We start from the raw sequence: 15,000 nt of genomic DNA, 5'->3' as shown, positions 1-15,000 counted from the left end.
CCTCAAGGTCATATGTTTTTGTTTTTTTGAACAAGTGGACCAGAAGCCATTGAGTCTCTCTCTCTCTCTCTCTCTCTCTCTCTCTCTCTCTCTCTCTCTCTCTCTCTCTCTCTCTCTCTCTCTCTCTCTCTCTCTCTCTCTCTCTCTCTCTCTCTCTCTAGGATGTCTGAACATGGTCGCACCATCATCCTGTCGATCCATCAGCCTCGTTACTCCATCTACCGGCTTTTCGACAGCCTCACACTCCTGGTCAATGGCAAGCAGGTCAGCAACTAACAAGCTAGCCGGCATTACAAAAAGCTAACCAATTAGCACAACCACACCAACAAGTTAGCATAAAAAGCTAACCAGCTAGCAGAAACAAATGCCAACACGCTAACAAGGTTGCATTCCAAAAAGCTAACCAGCTGACATAACAACAAGCCTTGCCAGATCATTTCCATGGACCTGAGGCTATGAGTATGTTACCAAGAATCATCATTGTTTGAACATTATTGTTTAAACTATTATTATTTTTGGCTAGGTTTTCCACGGACCAGCACAGAACGCACTGGGATACTTCTCTGAAATAGGTCAGCATCATTCTACCCCCTTTGGATTTCTACATCTATAATACAATATGCACAGTTAGCATTCTTTACGTGTGGCTGATTTGGAACTCCATTTCCCAGGATACACCTGTGAGCCCCACAACAACCCAGCCGACTTCTTTCTGGATGTCATTAATGGAGACTCCTCAGCCTTGAAAGACAATGAGGGTGTGTGTGTGTGTGTGTGTGTATACTATCAATATGTGTATATATGTATACTAGAGCTGTCAGTTAAACGTGTTATTAACGGCGTTAACGCAAACCAAATTTAACGGCGTTAAAAAATGTATCGCGCGATTAACGCAATTATTTTATTACAAAAAAATATATATATATATTTTTTTCAAAACAAAGAAGCAGTAGCCTGACTGCTATGTTCAAATGACATTTGTTCAAAGCAGTCGTTTAATTGCACTATAGGCTCTTTTTTTGTATCGTCCTGTTTTGATCAGTATATGCCAATGTTGTTATCAATAAAAAAATATTTGCACAAGGCAAGCCGATGCACTTCACCATGTTGATAAGAGAATTAAAATGAGAAGAATTATGGGACAAAAAAATCTTTAGCATAGAAAAATAATTTGCGATTAATCGTGAGTTAACTATGACATTAATGCGATTAATCACGATTAAATATTTTAATCGCTTGACAGCTCTAATGTATACCAAATGTCCATCTTCTCCTCCAGAGGTTGATTCAGGGGAGGGCTCCTCCAGGAAGGTGGAGGAGAAACTGGTGGAGGGGTACAGGAGCAGCAGCTACTTCAAGGACACCAAGGCTGAGCTCGGTACGTACACGCCAAGGTTGACGGTTCGATTCTGTGAGCTGCAATCACATCAATCCATTTCGAATAAGACTATGATAAAATTGAATAGAATACACTTTGATTTGCCCAAAGGGGAGAATTGGATGTTTTGTATATTCACTTAATGTTGTGCATTAAGTGAATATACAACAAATATATAACAAAAAAACACCTACAGCAATCCATTGGTAAAACCCATTAGAGACACATACATCCACTGTCCACCCATAACAGATACACACACACACTGCACTTAAAGGTGACAGAAGATGAGCAACGTTTGCTACAGTCCACTGGCTGGTCGACTGATCTATTAAGCGCACATCTCAGTGGACACTAAACTTGTGATGTCAGAAGAAGCTGATTTGTAACGGCTTGTCGCGGCTCATCCCACTCACACGTGGTGGTACGACGGGTCAACTTTAAGATCCACCTAATCTAAGCAACCCAGTCACACAAACGTAGAGGTAACCTGTCAACGTCACACAGCCAGTCTCCCAGTGTTGGTCCATTCCTTCCACGTTGGGTTGAGCAGGGGGGGGGGGGGGGGGGAGAGTAGTGGCTCTGTTGGTCCTGAGTGGTGGTCCTGAATGGGTCCTGGGTGGTGGTCCTGAATGGGTCCTGAGTGGTGGTCCTGAATGGGTCCTGGGTGGTGGTCCTGAGTCCCATCACGTGACTTATAGATCTGATCATAACTGATAGGCCTACGGGGCTTGCTAAATCCATAGCTACGTCTACCAAGGCGGCCCAGCTGAGCTAAGCTCTGTGTTTCCAGAGAGGATCACCCAGGGGAAGGAGGTGTCCACAGCTCCTGTAGCCCGTACCATCACCTACACCACCGGCTTTGGGACCCAGTTCAGATGGGTCCTCAAGAGAACCTTTAAGAACCTCCTGCTCAACCCTCAGACCTCCATAGCCCAGGTAAACACACTATAACAGACACACACACACACTTTCATAGCCCAGGTAAACACACTATAACACACACACACACACACACACACACACACGTTCATAGCCCAGGTAAACACACTATAACACACACACACACACACACACACACTTCCATAGCACAGGTAAACACTCACGCACAAACGCCTGACGCACGCACCTCCATAAAATAGGTTCACACACATACACACTTCAATAGCACAGGCACAAACACACACACACACACACATACATACGTACGTACGTACACAAATACACTCACACACTCACACACACTCACACGCACGCACACACACACACACGCGCACACGCACACGCACGCACACACACTGTCAGTCCCGTCATCCAGTCGTTTTTATCAATCTTTTATTGAGAGTCTCCTGAGCTTTTATTTTATCTGCTGGTTTCACAGCCGCACCGTAAAAAACAGAAACAGCCATTATAGCATTGTCAAAATCTGTTCCAAGATCACTGGAGTAAAACAAAGGGACTTGAATTATTGTTGCAATCGGCAAATCATCAAGAAAGCAGAAGGTATTTTGGCTTCTTCTGGTCATGTTCATGTTCGTATTGCCCTCAGGGCGTCGCTACGCTTTACCTGGTTGCAGAACTAACCATCATTCCAAGTCGTTCATCCCCCCTGCAATTCGACTACTAAATGCTCCGTAGTTGTGTGTGTGTATTTGTTGTTTGTATGTTACTGTGTCTGTATGTACAACAAGCTGCTCAAACAAATTGCCCCTAGTGGGATTAATAAAGTTGTATTGTATTGTACACATAAACAGCTTAATAGCACAGGCAGACACACACATATAGGTTTGTATCGCGTGTAGTACACAGTGACTACTATGTATAGTGAGGTGTGTATAGAGTGTGTAGTACAGAGTGTGTACTATGTATAGTGAGGTGTGTATAGAGTGTGTAGTACACAGTGTGCACTATGTATAGGGAGGTGTATAGTGTGTAGTAAAGTGTGTAGTATCTATGGTGATTGTTTATCAGTCAGGCAATTTCCCAAAAGCCTTGAAAACTGCAGTTATTAAACCCCTTTTAAAAAAGCGGAGCCTAGATGCCTCTATTATTAACAAATACAGACCAATATCAAATCTACCCTTCATAAGTAAAATCATTGAGAAAGTTGTCCTCCAGCAACTTAATCACATCCTGGCTTCAACTGGTTGCAACGACACCTTCCAATCAGGATTTTGACCCCTGCAAAGTACAGATGACCGCCCTTATTAAAGTTTTAAACGACATCCGTCTTAACACAGACTCTTGCAAAACCTCAATACTAAGGCTACTAGACCTCAGTTCTGCATTCGACACTGTGTAGACCATACAATACTTTTGGACAGGTTTGAAAACTGGGTGGGGCTTTCAGGCACAGTCTTAAATTGGTTCAGGTTCTACTTACAAAATAGGAACTACTTTGTTTCCATTGGCAACTTTGTGTATCTATCGCTATCACCAAAGGACTATCGGCCCATAGATCTGCTGGGCCAGTGCATTGACCAAGTGAAAGACTGGATGTGCCGAAATTTCCTTCAACTAAATGAGGACAAAACCGAGATAATTGTATTTGGTGCTAAAACAGAAAGGCTTAAAGTAACCCAAAACCTTCACTCTCTGTCCCTGAAAACCTCAATCAAAGCCAGAAATCTAGGGGTTATCATGGATTCAGATTTACATTTCGACAGTCACATCAAATCAGTTACAAAAACTGCATATTATCACCTTAAAAATTAGACTTAGAGGGCTCATGTCAACCGAAGACTTACAAAAACTTGTACATGCCTTTATCACTAGTAAGCTTGATTACTGCAATGGTCTCCTTATAGGTCTCCCAAAACAAACTCTAAGGAAGTTTCAGCTTGTTCAGAATGCTGCTGCTAGAGTTCTAACAAAGACATACATATTACACCAATTCCTAAATCGTCACATTGGCTTCCTGTAGGTCAGAGAATTGATTTTCAATCATGTTGCTAACCTATAAATCCCTACATGGTTTATACCCAAAATATTTAACTGAAATGCTTTCACTACATAAGCCTTCTAGACCACTAAGATCTTCTGAGACCAATCTGAAAGCAGGATTTAGTTACTATGCAACAAATAGCTGGAATAAACTCCTTGAGGATTTAAGATTTGCCCCAACTCTTACTACCTTTAAAACAAGACTGAAGACTAAATCTTAAATACATTGCACTTTCTAAAATGCTTTTTTTAACTTTCCCTTTATTTTCTATTTTTACCAGAAAGATACATGATCTGATACCAGAAAGAAAGGATAAGGGATTGAGACCCAAGTTCTATCTGCGTTAGAGTCCTAGAATCTGGGTTGGAGTCCCAGAGAAAGGTCCAAGTTCCTTTAGGTTGGGTTGGAGTCCCAGAGAAAGGCCTGAGTTCTGTCTGGATTAGAGTCCCGATGTCTGTCTGGGTTGGAGTCCCAGAATAAGGCTTCGTGGTTAGAGTCCCGACGTGTGTCTGGGTCAGAGTCCTAGAATCTAAGTTAGAGTCCTAGAATAGAAATTGACTAGAATCCGGGTTGGAGTCCCAGAGAAAGGACCATGTTCCTTTAGGTCGGGTTGGAGTCCGACGTGGGTACCACAGAGACTGTTGATCTGATCTTTATATGTTTTCTTTTACTTATCTATTATTTAATTTTATTATATGACAATGTGAAGCAATTTGAGTCTGCCTTGTGTATGAACAGTGCTATATAAATAAAGTTGCCTTGCCTTGCCTTTATGTGGTTCTAGGTGGCGGTGACTCTGTTTCTGGCTCTGATTGTGGGCGTCATTTTCTTTGATGTACAGGAGGACACATTTGGTAGTCAGAACAGGTAATTTGTTCTATTCTTTCTCTATTCTATTCTAGTTTACTATAATCTAGATTATATCATATAATACTATAATATTAGCCTGGAAATCCAGGCCCACATCTAGAAAGCTGTAGACTCGCTGACCAAATTCAATAATATGATGTCATACTTTTAATCATATTAAGCCTATAAATTATTTTACAAAATATATTAAGTACTCATTTATAATATTATAGCACTATGTGCTCTATTCTATTCTGCTCTACTATATATTATATCATATTATACTGTATTGAATTGCACTATATGATATTATAATACAATTTGTTATGCTATATTAAATGATATTCTACGCTTTACTATATTATAAGATGAAAAATACTTCTACTATACTGTCATGTGCTCTATTCTATCCTGTCCTATGCTATTGGGCTCTTATGTACTTTAATTGTATTTATTTCCTAAAATGAATCATTCACCTCGTATATATTTCACACATGAAGCCGATGATTGCCTCTCTCTCTCTATTAGGTTTGGAGCTCTGTTCTTCATCACTATAAACCAGTGCTTCAGTTCTTTGTCAGCAGCTGAACTTTTCATCGCAGAGAGGAAGATCTTTATGTAAGGAACACACAAAGTCTAATACGCACGCACACACACACACACACACACACACACACACACACACACACACACACACACACACACACACACACACACACACACACACACACAAACGGATTGAATATAAGTTGCATACATTAGTACTATAGCATCAGTCTAATTTCTATCTCTCTAGGCATGAGTATACAAGTGGCTACTACCGCCTGTCTGTGTACTTCCTGTGTAAGCTCCTGTCTGACATCCTCACCCTGAGAACCGTCCCTGCCATCGTCTTCAGCTGTGTGGCCTACTTCATGATCGGTACACTGATTAACGCGTTTTAAAGAGGGCCAAATCTTACTGGGTTATTACAAGGAGGTTCGTTCAGTTGACAAAGAGACAGGCACACTTAATCCAACCGTGTGTGTGTGTGTGTGTGTGTGTAGGTCTGAAGGCGACTGTCGCAGCGTTCTTCACCTTCATGCTTAGTGTGGCGTTGACGGCGTACACGGCCACCTCCATGACCATGGCCATCTCCGCCGACCAGACGGTCGTCGCCATCGCCAACATCTTCATGACCATCACCTTTGTCTTCATGATGGTCATTATAAACACAAACCTTAACACAAACTCACACACACACACACAAACACATAAGACCGATATGCACCTGAATGCTCCTAACAGCTTTGTGTGTGTGTGTGTGTGTGTGTGTGTGTGTGTGTGTGTGTGTGTGTGTGTGTGTGTGTGTGTGTGTGTGTGTGTGTGTGTGTGTGTGTGTGTGTGTGTGTGTGTGTGTGTGTGTGTGTGTGTGTGGGTGCGCAGATCTTTACAGGTCTTCTGGTGAATCTTACGAGCATCCCAGTTTGGCTGGCCTGGCTGAGGTACTTCAGTATCCCTCGATACGGATTATCAGTGAGTACTCACATACACACACACACACACACACACACACACACACACACACACACACACACACACACACACACACACACACACACACACACACACACACACACACACACACACACACACACGCAGGCACACACACAGGCACATTTGCTAATAAAATATTCATTATTAATTTCCTCTCTCTCTCCCTCTCTAGGCGCTTTTGGTAAACGAGTTCCGGGGTCTTACGTTCTGCAACAGTACCTCTTCACCAGGTCAAATGTAAGACACACACGAAATGAGTCACAGTGTTGCCTGAGTTAATTCGTGAACTTGTTATAGCTTGTGTCAGCCGACCCGCTCTGCAAGCGCTCTGGTATGAGCCTCTGGTTAGCTTAAGGTTATCCTACACTCAGATAAACAGAGCAATGTTTTGAAGTGGTAACAACAGCAAAGGGTCATTAAACAATAAAAAGCACCTACCTGAGTCTATTTCCTGTGAAGGGACCGGCCGCTTATAATATATTAACTAAACGACGAAGGCGGGGTCTAAGTGCTCCTGTCAATCAGATCCTTCACATGGCTCCTGCTTTAAGACCTGCCTTAATGTCTTGGTTTACTTGCTGGTGTTCCAGTTCTCAATTAGACCGGGGTGGGGCAGTGTTTTCAGGGTGGGGTTACCATTGAGTTGTAGGTCGGTCCTTAGTAATATTTTGGGATACTAGGTGTAATTAAGGGGTACCATAATTAATTGTTTTATTTCGAGCAAATATCCATTACTTTGTATTGCCTGATGCCTATAATGGTTTACTCAATGATTGCAATTGTATTTGTGCTTCATCTTTAATGTAAACAATTCAGCATTATGGTTATTATGAGGATGATCACCATTGCGGTGTGGTGCCCCCTCCAGCACTTGGTGCCCCACGCGCAGTGCTTGATGCTCTTGGTGGGAGTGGGTGGGTCCTCTGTCATACCGTGTTAACAGTGTGTTCTGCGTCCTCAGATGTACAGGGGAAGCCTTCCTGGCGTACCAGGGAGTAGATGCCTCCGACTGGGGCTTATGGCAGAACCACATGGCCCTGGGGATCATGACCTGCATCTTCCTGTCCATCGCTTACACCAAACTACGCTTCATCAAAAAGTTCACCTGATGGCCAGCTCCGCGTGTCACCAGTGGAACACTGTGTTTGCACTGGGCAGCCTCCAGTACAACCAGTGGAAGACCGTGGTTGTTATTGGGGAGGAAACATTGATTATTAAATGTTTTAGTGCTTTTGTAAAATAAATGCATCTCCATTCATGCTTGATTTCAGTATTGAATTTGTAATAATTTAGAAATTGAATTGTATCTTACACAGATGTGATCTTTTTAATATAATGCTTTATTGTATTTTATGAAGATTTTATTCATGTTTATGGCTAATACCGTTGGTGGAACGTGAAGCCGCACTTCTAACATTCATTTGTTATAAATGATAGTTGCACACTGGATGGTTTTACTTAAAGTGTTTATGATTAGTATTTCAATTAAAAATACCATACCTGGTTGGTTTCCATACTGTATTTTGAATGTGTGTGTGTGTCTGTATGTGTGAGTGAGTGAGTGAGTGAGTGAGTGAGTGAGTGAGTGAGTGAGTGAGTGAGTGAGTGAGTGAGTGAGTGAGTGAGTGAGTGAGTGAGTGAGTGAGTGAGTGAGTGAGTGTGTGTGTGTGTGTGTGTGTGTGTGTGAGTGTGAGTGTGTGTGTGTGTGTGTGCGCGCGTGTGGGAGTATGCCTGTGTGTAACGCTAAATAAAGGAAGGATTAAAGAGATTGTTGAATGTTGTAATATGTCTCATTTCTCTTTAAACATGGTGTAAAGTCTAGACAGGGGCTTAGCTCTCGATCTCTGTTCCTCCTCTTTCTCTCTCTCTGTGTCCCTCCTTCTCTACATCACTCTCTTTATCTCTCTTCAGCTCATCTCTCCATTACACTATCTCTTGCCATCACCTCTTGCTCTTTCCAACGGTCTCACTATATCTTTCGATTCCACGCTCTGCTTATCTTCAACAATCTCATCAGTTCATTCTCTTTTACTCTCTCAAATGTGCTTTGTTGTTTAACCCTTTTTTTCCCCTCGTTGCATCGCTCGTTGTCTTTTCACCATGCGTCGCCAGTATCGCTCGTCCGTTTTACTGTTGTTGGCTCTCCACATCGTTTACGATTCTAATGCTCAACAGCTGGACTCTGGAGCCAAAGGTCAGTTCATCTGAGAATATGTGTGTGTGTGTGTGTGTGTGTGTGTGTGTGTGTGTGTGTGTGTGTGTGTGTGTGTGTGTGTGTGTGTGTGTGTGTGTGTGTGTGTGTGTGTGTGTGTGTGTGTGTGTGTGTGTGTGTGTGTGTGTGTGTGTGTGTGTGTGTGTGTGAGAGAGAGCGAGAGAGAGACCTTTATATCAACATGGGGAGAGAGTATCAAAAGTAAATAGCAAATGTTGATTTTATCTCCCTTTTTATTATCTGATCTTATTTAATGCGCTGGAAATGTATGGACATTTTCCATGCCCAAAAAAACCCTATGAATTTGTTTGAAAAGATAACGCAGTAAAAATGTCTCTCTCCTAGCTCCGCCCCTTCCATCTCTCTCTGGTTTCCCGCCTCCAGAGCTTGATGGGCTAGCGGTTGGTGACACCTGCAGGATTGTTCCTATTATTGCACCTTTTATGACTACACCTGTTGTTCCTACACCGTCTCCCCTCACACCCTCCTCAACCTCCTCCATCTCCCTGACCCCCCACAGCACACCGCCCACGAGGGCAAAGGTAATATAATTGCATAATGTTGATACACAACATTTGGAAGGAAAATTTCACTCCCGGTGTTCTAAGGTTTCATATTTGTCATTTTGTTTTTTTGTTTGCCACCTAAAACGTTAAACAACAGGTGTTGCCAGCCAGACCCACGAATCCAATGAACCAATTGCCAGCCAAGAAACCGACCAATCAATCCCCAACCAGGAACCAGGAACCAGGGGTTGCTAAGCAGCCGGCTGCTAGGCAACCAACCACCGACAGCCTTCTGAGGCTGAAATCCCGCCTCCTCTATTCCCTCCTGATCAATAGTGGAAGGCCTCAGGCCGGCTATGTCCCCGGCCTGCCTGCTAATTGGCTGTTTCCTGGCTACGGTGTGATGTCACGAAACCTCCATCCATATCAGAGAAGGACTGCGCTGAGTCGTAACGAAGGACAACCTCGGCCTTGCTGCCGGGGAAACTCTGATTCGGATTCAGACTCCTCTGAAGAGTCCTGAGGATGGAGTTCAGGGATAACTCTCAAAAAACGTTTTTACCCTAGCGTAATTTTTCGTCTTGTTTATTTTCACACTTGGTTGAGTTCTTTAGTTTAGGTGTTGTTTAGGCTAGTTTTTATTCTTGGTCAGGGACTATGTTTCTGGTATCGATAAAGGTCGTTTTCACTATTGGTTAGGTTTGTTTTAAACTTTTAAGTCTTGTTTAGTTCATTTTTTTGTCTTGTTTTGGCTACTTTTGGTCTTTGTTCAGGCTCGTTTTTCAGTCTTGGTTCATTTAATTTTCTGTTTCAGTACCTACAACAGTTAATTATTATTATAGTATTATGCAGGGTACATGAAATGTTATAGGGTTCTTTCACTCTGCTACTCTGGTGATAATCAGAAATGCCAAAGCAGAAAGTAACCTTTCTTAAGAATTTGTTAATTCACAAGGATAAAATGCATAAAAACAATCTTTTCATGGTTTTGTATGATTTAAGCACTTAAAATAAAAAAAAGTCAACAATGCATGTATTGTTCCCAGAAAGAACCAACCTAAAAAATATTTTAAAAAAAACGTAATAAACTTAATCTATGTTTCAAACCAGTTTCCTCACTGGTCTATAAACCCAGCAGAAAGTACATTTTGAATTTGTGGTAGTGCAAATACAGTGACAGTCGTCAGATCCCTGCTGGAAATGCACCAGAGGTTTCTGGAAAGAATGTCCATCATGTCCATCATGTCATGGTTCCTGCAGGGGTACTGTGTACTTAGGACCCTTCTGGAGCCTCGGGAAGAATGAGCTGTCAGGTCCTTCTGGAGCCTTCAGGGAGAATGAGGTCTTAGGTCCTTCTGGAGCCTTCAGGGAGGATGAGGTCTTAGGTCCTTCTGGAGCCTTCAGGGAGAATGAGGTCTTAGGTCCTTCTGGAGCCTTCAGGGAGAATGAGGTCTTAGGTCCTTCTGGAGCCTTCAGGGAGGATGCGGTCTCTAGACCTTGTGGAGACTTCAGGGAGGATGCAGTCTCTAGACCTACTCTAAACTTCAGGGTAGATGAGGTCTCAGGGCCTTCTGAAGCCTTCGGGGAGGATGACGAAGAGGTCTCGGGACTTGCTGGAGTCTTCAAGGAGGATGAGCGAGAGGTCTTAGGACTCTCTGAGGAGGTAGGGTCCATGGAGGTGTGAGTCTCTAGAGGACAGGTGGAGCCCAGTATGAAGTGCTTCAGAACCACCCGGCCCCCAGGGGTCTTTGTAGCGCAAGGGGTGACGGAGGTTAGAACGTAAGCAGCAGAGGAAGGTGGCTGTCCTCTTGTCTCTGTAGGAGCTTTTCTGCTTGGCTTTAAATAGAGATCAACCTTCATAGCTTCGACCTCGCTGTCTCTTGATGTTTGGGAAAATTTCAGAGATGAAGCAACATCTGGCTCCTGGATTGTTTCAAACTCTGCAGATCTCAGAGGTTTTAAACGGCCTGTTGTCGCGAGGTACTCCAAACTGTCTTTGGCTGGCATTGCCAACAGTCTGTTGTGTGTAGAATTCTGTTTCCTATGTGTGACACAGGTTCTCCTGGTCTTGTAGATGGAGGGTAAAGAACAAACCCTCGACACCAGAGCTTTTATTGGCTTGGAGAGGACCAAATTCTTCCTGGACCCGCCTGCTCTGGGTGTAGATAGTCCCTTACCAGCCTTCTCTCCTGGCCGTGGTGCCCTCGGTTCGGGTCCTGAAGGTGGGGCCAGTAGCCCTTCTCCTTCTAGACTGGGTCTACTGGGTTTTTGATTCAGCCTGTTTTTCAGTTTGACCCTCACCTTCTCGTCCCCTTCTTCCACCTCCTCTCGTTTTCCCTGCATCACCATCAGTAACAAAAAACAGAGATCACAACGTCTTTGAGTATTGAGGCTAAGTCAAATACTTATTCAATAGAGAGACTGAGACTGAGGACAAGTTTTTTTCCCCAGGCAATCAGAGCCCTTTACTCAGTCACTAAGTGATACTGGTCCAATGGACATCCCCCCCACCCCTCCCCCTTCACTTTGCCACTTTAACCCTGGCCATATTGCACATCCCCCGTTTTATCCAGTTTTAATTTTATATATATTTATAATATTCTTAATTTCTGTTTATTTTATTCTATTTGTATTCTATTGTATTTTAATTTCCTTTTTTTAAGCACAGAAAATACAGACTATGTCACACAGACATTTCACTGCACATCCTGTATGAGTATATGACAAATAAAAACCTTTGAACCTCTGAATCTAAATCTCTTTGTTTGTATTTTGTGTGAATATTGGGATCATTCCTCCGCTTTAATATGAGGATGATTATATACCAGGTCCTGGTGCAGTCCAGTCCTCCTGCCCTCCTCTCTCTCCGTTCTCTCCCCCCGGGAGACGTTCCTGACGGGCAGGACAGAGCAGTCTCCCCGCTCTTTCTGGATCCTAGACAAGAGCTCCTCCACAAACCTTCAAGGAACCCAAGGGACTGTTAGATATGATGATAACACCGTATGTACTACTGTAGTCAATTATAATGTGTACCTAGTGGTGAACATCGGGTTGTGCAGTAGATCGGAGCTCTGGGCTCTTAGTTCTGGGTCCATATGGAGACACAACTGGGGAGACAGGAGGTTACCGTAATGTGTGTGTGTGTGTGTGTGTGTGCGTGCGTGCGTGCGTGCGTGCGTGTTGTGTGCACCTGCAACAGCTGTAGTACGGCGTGTTTTATCTTGGGGTCCCTGCTATCAAGAGGCTCTCTGGCGGCACAGTGAGGGAACCGGAGACCGGAGAATGCAGGGTTCCTGTAGAACATCTGCTGCTGTCGCTCTGTAGAACATCCTGATCGAATCATTTAAAAAGCCTGAAATCGTCAAACTCTCCCTGAACTACAAATAACTTTTAACCACAAGCTCCGATCATAATCGACCTCCCTTTAAACTATGCAAACACTTTTTAAATTACAAACACGTTTGTAAAAGTTTGCAACAAATGTGCTGTACCTAACCATACAATTACCATAATATAGCATAAAAGATGAAGGAAACATGCCAGTGTGTTACGATTAACTATTCTCAGTAGCCCAGGTTGCCAGATATGAAACACATTTGCAGACAAATACAGCCTGCAGGAGCCATGGAAGCCAGCAAACAAACTTGATCAGTGGAGATTTCACTAGTTTCTAACCAACCTAAAACAGCTTCATGCAATACATTTTAAAGACGAAAATAGCCTAGGGCCTAGAAGAGTTTCATAATGCTTGCCACATGAGCTATTTTATCATTTGCAAACAATAAACTAATTGTGAATGTACATTTGCTGATAAATATGCGTGTGTAGGACACTGTGTCACTGTCGAAATGAAATAATCTCTAAAGTCTCAAAATAAAATGTTACACCCATTCTAAAATCTTGGTGTCAATGCAACATGTTGTTACTCTATTCTACAAACAGCCTTTAAATGACGAACTCATCTTGAACCCCCCCCTCCCAGAAGCCTTTTGACCAACCAGTACTCACCAAAGCAGCGTATCAGCCGGTACAGCTGGTCCAGGTCAGAGTGCCCAGGGAACAGAGCATGTCCTGTCACCAACTCTACATACACACATCCCACCGCCCACACATCTACTGGTCTACACACACACACACACACACACACACACACACACACACACACACACACACACACACACACACACACACACACACACACACACACACACACACACACACACACACACACACACACACACGCGCGCACACACACACAGGTCAAACTCTTTGCATACATACATCCCACTGCCCACACATCTACTGGTCTACACACACACACACACACACACACACACACACACACACACACACACACACACACACACACACACACATATGCACACACACACACACACACACACACACACACACACACACACACACACACACACACACACACACACACACACACACACACACACACTCACACACACACACACGCACGCACGCACGCACACACGCACACACACACCCACACACACACATCCAGGTACGTACTTTCCATAGTGCGAGTCTCCCACCAGGAGTTCAGGGGCGCGGTACCAGCGTGTCGCTACATAGTCCGTGTACCCGCCCCTCCCCCCCGAGGCCGCGGCCACACGGCGGGCAAACCCAAAGTCACACAGCTTGGCCACGCCCCCCGGCGAAACCAGAATGTTCTCCGGTTTGACGTCGCGGTGGATGACCTGGGAAGGGAGTTGGATGACAACAATAAACTACAATGTATACCCTTGTAGTTTATCGTAGAGTGGCATTCCGATCGGACGGGTGTGGCGGTCCATACGTTGTTCTGGTGACAGAAGGCGAGGGCAGACAGGATCTGATAGAGGTACTGCTTGGCCAGCCCTGGATCCAGTCCACCAGGGTTCCGCTCCAGGTCCTCCAGAACCGTCCGCTCCACAAACTCGAACACCAGATACCAGCGCCGCCGATACCGCCAGGCGTCCAATAGCATCACCAGGTTGTCATGGCGAAGACCCTGGAGATAGATTGTACGCAATACATATCACTCGATAGACACCTCATCAATATATTACATTAAAGACACTTCATTGTGGAGGGTGTGTTGTTCAGGGCTGGTTTAAGCAGCCTCTCCTCGCCCGAGTCAGGCTGATTGGACTCTGGGTGCTGGGAGAGTCTACACACCTGTGCGCCACATAGTGGAGCCCTATGTGGGTGTCACCCCACCATAATGGTGTGACACCCGATCCGCTCAAATAAATGGCTTTATATAAAAGCTACCAGAGCTGGTCTCCTCTGGTAGCTTTTATATAAAGCCATTTATTTGAGTGTAGGTCAAGATGTTACCCACAATCCCACTCACACCTGGTTGATGGATGATATGATTGAACCTGTGGGCCCTGATGAATGACTGCACCACAGGTGTGCAGCCTCACCCGGCCCCAGAGGCCAATCACCCTAACTCGGGTTGGGTCAGCCTGCTTAAACCAGCCATCAACCACACACACTCCACAATTAAGCAATATCAAACAAGAGTGAGTGATGTTATACCACTGTGATTCGTACGAGGCCT

The 15,000-nt window shown here is 44.1% G+C and overlaps 2 protein-coding genes across 5 annotated transcripts in view; one reads left to right on the top strand and one right to left on the bottom strand.

Moving 5' to 3' along the window:
* LOC132445654 (broad substrate specificity ATP-binding cassette transporter ABCG2-like) overlaps positions 1–8,219 on the top strand; it is a 14,744-nt gene extending 6,525 nt beyond the window's left edge. For all 3 annotated transcript variants that reach the window (XM_060035751.1, XM_060035752.1, XM_060035754.1), the window contains exons 8-19: positions 162–264; positions 524–572; positions 672–758; positions 1,280–1,378; positions 2,172–2,317; positions 5,107–5,189; positions 5,700–5,789; positions 5,968–6,092; positions 6,218–6,372; positions 6,597–6,686; positions 6,880–6,944; positions 7,669–8,219. In XM_060035751.1, the coding sequence (XP_059891734.1) occupies positions 162–264; positions 524–572; positions 672–758; positions 1,280–1,378; positions 2,172–2,317; positions 5,107–5,189; positions 5,700–5,789; positions 5,968–6,092; positions 6,218–6,372; positions 6,597–6,686; positions 6,880–6,944; positions 7,669–7,816 (1,240 nt within the window). In that variant the 3' untranslated portion in view covers positions 7,817–8,219. The remainder of the gene's footprint in view (positions 1–161; positions 265–523; positions 573–671; positions 759–1,279; positions 1,379–2,171; positions 2,318–5,106; positions 5,190–5,699; positions 5,790–5,967; positions 6,093–6,217; positions 6,373–6,596; positions 6,687–6,879; positions 6,945–7,668) is intronic.
* A 1,881-nt stretch (positions 8,220–10,100) lies between these two features.
* The window catches only part of LOC132445653 (cyclin-dependent kinase-like 3), a 7,089-nt gene continuing 2,189 nt past the window's right edge, over positions 10,101–15,000 (bottom strand). The window contains exons 3-10 of one of the 2 annotated variants that reach the window (XM_060035750.1): positions 14,251–14,445; positions 13,965–14,152; positions 13,434–13,546; positions 12,616–12,755; positions 12,459–12,532; positions 12,251–12,383; positions 11,036–11,762; positions 10,101–10,993 (exon numbers count right to left, since the gene is read on the bottom strand). In XM_060035750.1, the coding sequence (XP_059891733.1) occupies positions 10,671–10,993; positions 11,036–11,762; positions 12,251–12,383; positions 12,459–12,532; positions 12,616–12,755; positions 13,434–13,546; positions 13,965–14,152; positions 14,251–14,445 (1,893 nt within the window). In that variant the 3' untranslated portion in view covers positions 10,101–10,670. Of the gene's footprint in view, positions 11,763–12,250; positions 12,384–12,458; positions 12,533–12,615; positions 12,756–13,433; positions 13,547–13,964; positions 14,153–14,250; positions 14,446–15,000 lie in introns of both variants that reach the window. The other variant, XM_060035749.1, reaches the window with a different exon arrangement.

The sequence above is a fragment of the Gadus macrocephalus genome, chromosome 17 (assembly GCF_031168955.1).
Source record: "Gadus macrocephalus chromosome 17, ASM3116895v1".
In the NCBI taxonomy this organism is placed as follows: domain Eukaryota; kingdom Metazoa; phylum Chordata; class Actinopteri; order Gadiformes; family Gadidae; genus Gadus; species Gadus macrocephalus.
Note: the sequence above shows the minus strand (reverse complement) of the source record. Positions and strands in the feature narration are given on the sequence as shown.